Raw genomic sequence first — 6,349 nt, forward strand, 5'->3', positions numbered from 1 at the left:
TTTATTTATATTAAACTAAGCTCGGTAGATTCAAATATTGCAGTGTAAAACATTATGAAACATCTGTGCATTGTCCATCATTAATAGGAAAAGCTTATTATGAAGTAGGCTAATGTAAATGTATAGTTTTATACATTATATTTATCTTTTTAAAACTAGCTTACATTAGCAGATAAATCACAAGGTGGGTCTACTGGGCAAAAAGTAGGATGTCTCTCAGACAATATTAGAAGCTGTCATTCATTCATTCATTCTCACTATACTCCAGGTCTTGGTCTCTTTTTCGCCTCTTGTTTATCCTCATAGCATCCATTAACGATAAAAGAACGGCATCTTAACTCTGTCTTTCGTGAAACGGTGTTGCCGTTTAATGTATAGTAAACCGGACTCATTCAAAGTAGCGTTGCTTCACAAACGTTCCCTACTAAAAAAACAGCTTAAACCAGCCTAGGCTGGTTGGCTGGTTTTAGCTGGTTGACCAGCCTGGTTTTAGAGGGGTTTTGGCCATTTCCAGGCTGGTTTCCAGCCATTTCCAGCCTGGTCTTTGCTGGTTAGGCTGGAAAATGACCAGCTAAAACCAGCTTGACCAGCCAAAACCAGCTATGTCCAGCTTAAACCAGGCTGGTCAAGCTGGTTTTAGTTGGATTTAGCTGGTCCTTTTCCAGCCTGTCCAGCTAAGACCAGGCTGGAAATGGCTGGAAACAAGCCTGGAAATGGCCAAAACCCCTCTAAAACCAGGCTGGTCAACCAGCTAAAACCAGCCAAGGCTGGTTTAAGATGGATTTTTCAGCAGGGTTATGAATGCATGCTACACTTCTGACTGTACTGTGCGTTTTCTTTGTCTTATAATGCAGTTTTTTTTTCCAAATATCAACACACCGGTGGGAAAAAGTTATTTTAAGAGTGTCACATGGCCGAGTGGTTACGTCGCAGAGCTGCGACCCATAGAGACCTGGGTTCAGATCCCGCCTCGGCAAAGAATTTTTTTTTTCCTTTATTGTTTACACAAATTAATGACATATTGAATTGTTCCCTGCCACCGTTACAAGGTAAGAGACGTTTTCATTTGCCATTCACTGACAGTCGGACAGGCTCATGCAGTTCATCAAACTCCGTCTTTTAAAATCGAAATCTGAAGCGAAATAAAACGGTCTCCTCATAAAAGCTGGAGTATCAAATCGCTGCCACATTGAAAACATGATTCGATTCACGCCTTCTGATTGGTTCTCGGGATATATCGGCTTTTGCTGTCAAAGGGAAGTGGCGTTTAGCGGCTTTTGCAAACAAGTGAAGTTTCATAAAGTAATTTCGAGAGGAGCACGTGATATGATTGAGCACGTCTGGCCACTCATCTGTAATCAGTATTAATCCAATCAGAGTGATTCTAGTTTACTATAAATGGATCATTTTCTCCCTACTGTTTCTATCTTCGTTATGTAAACAAAGATTAAAAAAAGATATGTAAACTTGGCATTGCCTGCTGCTATTTTAGGTTGAGGTGCTGTTAGTTTTTATATCAGATTTTTAAAATGTTTACTGTTGCACTAAAGCCTAAAAGTGAAGAATTGATGCTATCTAATACTTGATTGTTGAAGCTACCTCACAGGAGTGCTCTGTTTGTTACCAGAGTTGTTGAATGTTAAAATAAGGTGAATTAAATAAAGAATAAGGAACATCCTGGATCTGTTTCTTTGCTCTTCTTTATTCTTTTTATGTATTATAGAAGTATTGGATTGGGTTTCGGTATCAGTATATTCTCAAAATCGAATAACTCGGACTGGAGGGCAAAAAAACCTGATCAGGAAACCATCCTACTGCTTGGTTTTGGGGGTGGTCCTGAAAAATCTCAGTTTCAAGGGCTATCTAGAACTTCCCCTTAACCCTACGCCTTCAAGCTAAAGAGAATTGGGACCCCTACTCCTGGTTTTTGAAGGGGTATAATTGAGATTGGGTCTTGTAGTTTTTGTGAACTGGAAGTATGTTTCTGTATTGTGACGCAGTTCCTAGAAAAAAGGAATAATAAATGAGAAAACAGTGGGCGTGGCTTGCTTTTTTCTTCTGCGAGCTGATTGGATGTAGTAAAGTAAACATTCCATTCAGAAAGATGGGGTAAAGGGTTTGGAGAGAGTTATTACAACCTAACCAAAGAGCTTAGAATGACCAAGAGGCGACACTCAATAGAACATTCCACTGCAACAGCAGCGCCCAGCGATTCCACCATTTTGGAGTGAAAGCGATTGGCCGTCCATTGGATCTTATTGCTGTTGCGATGGCATACAGCTGCTTTATTTTTTATTTATTTAATTAAAAAGCGCATTAAAGCTGAAATACAACCTGAAAGACGACAATACAACACTTACTATCATAGACTGGTGATTACCAGCACTTTTAATAGTTTATTTTACAGACTTCATGTTCATTATATTAACCATTTGTTTTCTTGAAACTGTCACTTTTAGGTGAAATTACTTTTAATCACTTTAATTTAATAGTTTACGCTCTGCCATATTACATATTAATACTGACATGTTAAATTAAATGAACATGACTATCAAAATGGGATGTTTATATCAGATTAACAGTACTTTTTGTTGGAGTATTATATTATAATAGTACATAGTATTTTTTCCAGAGTTGTCTGTTAAAAAAAGACTAATAAAGTTTTTATTTAAAAAGCTACTTTAAAAATTAATTAATTAATTTTTTATATATTTGTTTTTATTCAGGATTTTTAATGCTGTCATTAAAAATCATGGAGGCCACACAACCTACCAGATAATGTAGTTTTTGTTGTGTATATGGTGTATAAAACAGTTTTTGTTGTGTATACTCCTTTTTGCTTCACCCTAATTCGAGTAAAACAAAAAAAAAGTAATTAAGTTATTTTGTTAACCTTACTTTTAAGTTATATGTGAAACAGATATTTTAGATATCAGATCTATTAAGCTTAATCTTGTCAACATTTTGGAAATTGTCTGTTTTCATTGGGATATTGTTTTAAAATGTTACTTTTCAAAAGGGGTGTACTCATTTTAACTCATATTTAACTTAACATTTTAATTAATTCTGTCTAATGTTATCCGTGCTGTTTTCCTATTGGAATTTTCATTCAAAATTGGCCGCCGCATGACACTAGCGGCATCTTGTGGCTGTTTACAAAATAGCAACAGAGTGTCGCCTCTTGGTGATTCTATGCTCTTTGACCTAACAGACTCCTCCTCCTCACCATTTGTTGTCAAAACAGTTGGAGGGGCGTGGTTAAGTATGCTAGCCACTGCCACTACCTCTGACTGACCTAATCCAAAGAGCATAGAATCACCAAAAGGCGACACTCAAGTGCGATTTGGTAAATAGCCACTAGATGGCATGGTGGCCATTTTGAAATGAAAATTCCAATAGAGCAACAGCATATTATAAGTCTGTAAATAAACGATTAAAAGTGCTGATGATTGTGATAGTAAGTGTTTTATTGTCGTCTATCAGGTTGTATTTCAGCTTTGATGCGCTTTTAAAATAAATAAATAAAAAACAAAGCAGCTGCTTGCTATCGCGACAGCAATAAGATCCAATAGACAGCCCACCGCTTTCACTCCAAAATGGCGGAATCCAGGGCTGTTGCTGGGCACTGCTGCTTTTAAGATCACAATGGCAAACTATTTGTTTTTTCCTAATGAGATGAATTGTTCAGCACAAAACTAGCAAAGTAAGCTAACAAAATCAACATGGCTAGTTTTGATTTCATTTGTACTTCTTTATTAAGGTGGATTTCTTGCATTGTTTCCACAGGTGCTACAACTGTGGCGGTCTGGACCACCACGCCAAAGAGTGCAAACTTCCTCCCCAACCCAAAAGATGCCATTTCTGCCAAAGTGTCGCGCACATGGTGGCAAACTGCCCTGTCAAAGCCCAGCAGTCGACACAAGGCTCTCAGGGAAAGTCTGCGGGTCAGAAACAAGAGGAAGCGGATCAAAATCATTCACCACCACCCACCGACTGACACCACACTTGAAAACCAATCACACACCACTGTACTGGAAAAACATAATGCTGCTGCTGCTGCTGCTGGAACTTCCTCAGGTCTAAAAAAGCAAGGAGAACATGACTCTTTTATCCTTTTCTAATGTGTTCACATCAAGAATGATGAATATTCTCTCTCAGAAATATGCGATAATTAACAGTTTCCGTATTTATGTGTTTTCTGTTTATTTACAGTTGTGAATTGCATTATGGGATGTTGGTCTCTGCTCTGTCCACTTCTGATGTAGAAAATTCAACTCTGCAGTTTAACAAAGTGACTTTAATTGACATTTTAGTGGGTTGAAATAATGTAATGGATAAGTAATATCTGGGGAAGTAAGTCAGAAATGTGCTGCCAGTTTATTACAAGGTGTTTGTAGCATAATATACAACACCAACCCAGACAATACAGCACTGCAAACTATTATAAATGGTCATAAAAGACCAAATTTTCAAGGTTAAATGTTGTTCAAGCTCCCATAATGCACTTCAAAAACATAAATAAACGGGGGAAAATAAAAACATGAATCTCAAATAACGGGAAACTGCTAATAATGGATATTTACAGTGCAGCTCCACAGCAACACAAAGGCTGTATCCAAAATCGCCCCCTATAGCCTTAAATTGTGCACTATTTTAGGGAGCAGCCATTTATAATTGTGTCCAAAACCATAGTGGATGTTCTGTATTTAAGTCAATAAATCCCACAATGCACCACAATAACATGTGTACTACTGATGTACACTCAACGGCTAGAAAATACCCATAATTCGTTGTGAGAGTTTGTGCGCTGAATGAATTTCCACATCAGACCACTAGATGGCGTCCACAGCAGGAGCCTGTCACTGTTGGTTCATTTTCCTTCAGCTTAGTCTCTTATTTATCAGAGGTCGCCACAGTGGAATGAACCGCCTGCATATGTTTTACGCAGCGGATGCCCTTCCAGCTGCAACCCAGTACTGGGAAACACTCATACACTCTCAAATTCACACATACACTACGGTCAATTTAGCTTACCCAATTCACCTATACCAAATATCTTTGGACTTGTGGGGAAACTGGAGCACCCGGAGGAAACTCACGTGAACATGGGGAGAACATGCAAATTCCTCACAGAATTGCCAACTGACCCAGCCGAGGCTCGAATCAGCGACCTTACTGCTGTGAGGGCGATTCTGCTACCCACTGCGCCACTTTGACGCCCGAAATAGAAACTAACGCAGGTTATTTTAGTTACAGACATCTATTCTGTAATCATGTTCAGAATTGTGCGCTGTAAAAAACGCTGTGGGACAACATGAAGGAATTAGGTTAACTTATTAGTTTTTACACATTTAAGTGGGTTGAACATAAACCGATTAAGTTGTCCCAAAACGAACTCAAGAATTGTGTTGATCCAGCTATATTTAAATAAGTAGCTTGAACAAGCAGAGTGTGTGTTTCTGGTTATATTTCTCAGTCTTGATGTGAACACTCTTAACGCTCAGGAATTGAGCTGCTCTCAGGACGTACTGTACAACTGTCGATGTGATACTACAATGGTTTACATCTCATAACTAGTGTTTTCTACCTCATCTGGAGTTGTCTTAAACTCAAAACAAACCTTTTAATCTTGCCGATTGCTACATTTGAATGTTTCTCGTATGTCTTGATGCTCGTTTATGAAATGATTTTAGTGGTGGTGGGTTTGAATTCAGGATTTGGCAGTCTCCAACAGACTGTCCTGATCGGCAGGGACCAAATGAATGTTAAACCGCTTTACCGGCGGCTTATTTTTACTCTGTCACTATAGTTATTATCTGTGCTATATTAAGCCCCGGTCAGATCACACGAATTTGGCATGATTTCGGCACGATTTCCTTGCCGTAGGGTGTCTTGGGGATTCGTAAACGACAAATGGGCGTCGTGACACAAGATTCAATCGTTTCTTCTCGTGTAATGTGGCATAGATCACGACAACCAATACCATGCCCGCGACGCCTCACGACACCATCGCAGAAAGTCTAGCATGTTTAATGTATTTCTCGTTCTTGAAGAGTTCCGTCACGTGGGTGACACTGTGCAATAAGAGCACATCATTTCTCGGTTATCTCAGCAGGTGCTGCCGTTAATGCGCCGATCAGGTAATCAAATATAGGCTGCATATTTATTCATGGGTGGATGAGATCAATCATTGGTTATGCCAACTTTAACAACCTTTAAGGTAAAATATTAAGGTGATTTCAGTAATTTTATCTGACAGGCTGATTATGCAGACATCTTCATTCTCACAATGAGTTTCTGAGTTCTCTCATCCTTCCAACAGAGTTTGTTCTTCCGACCTAATCTGGGA

The 6,349-nt window shown here is 38.8% G+C and overlaps 1 protein-coding gene across 1 annotated transcript in view; it reads left to right on the forward strand.

The window, feature by feature from the left end:
• lin28aa (lin-28 homolog Aa) overlaps positions 1 to 3,997 on the forward strand; it is a 32,610-nt gene extending 28,613 nt beyond the window's left edge. The window contains exon 4 of the mRNA XM_056475775.1: positions 3,787 to 3,997. Within this exon, the coding sequence (XP_056331750.1) occupies positions 3,787 to 3,997 (211 nt within the window). The remainder of the gene's footprint in view (positions 1 to 3,786) is intronic.
• The last annotated feature ends 2,352 nt before the right edge of the window (positions 3,998 to 6,349 follow it).

This window comes from Danio aesculapii, chromosome 16 (assembly GCF_903798145.1).
Source record: "Danio aesculapii chromosome 16, fDanAes4.1, whole genome shotgun sequence".
Classification (NCBI taxonomy): Eukaryota; Metazoa; Chordata; class Actinopteri; order Cypriniformes; family Danionidae; genus Danio; species Danio aesculapii.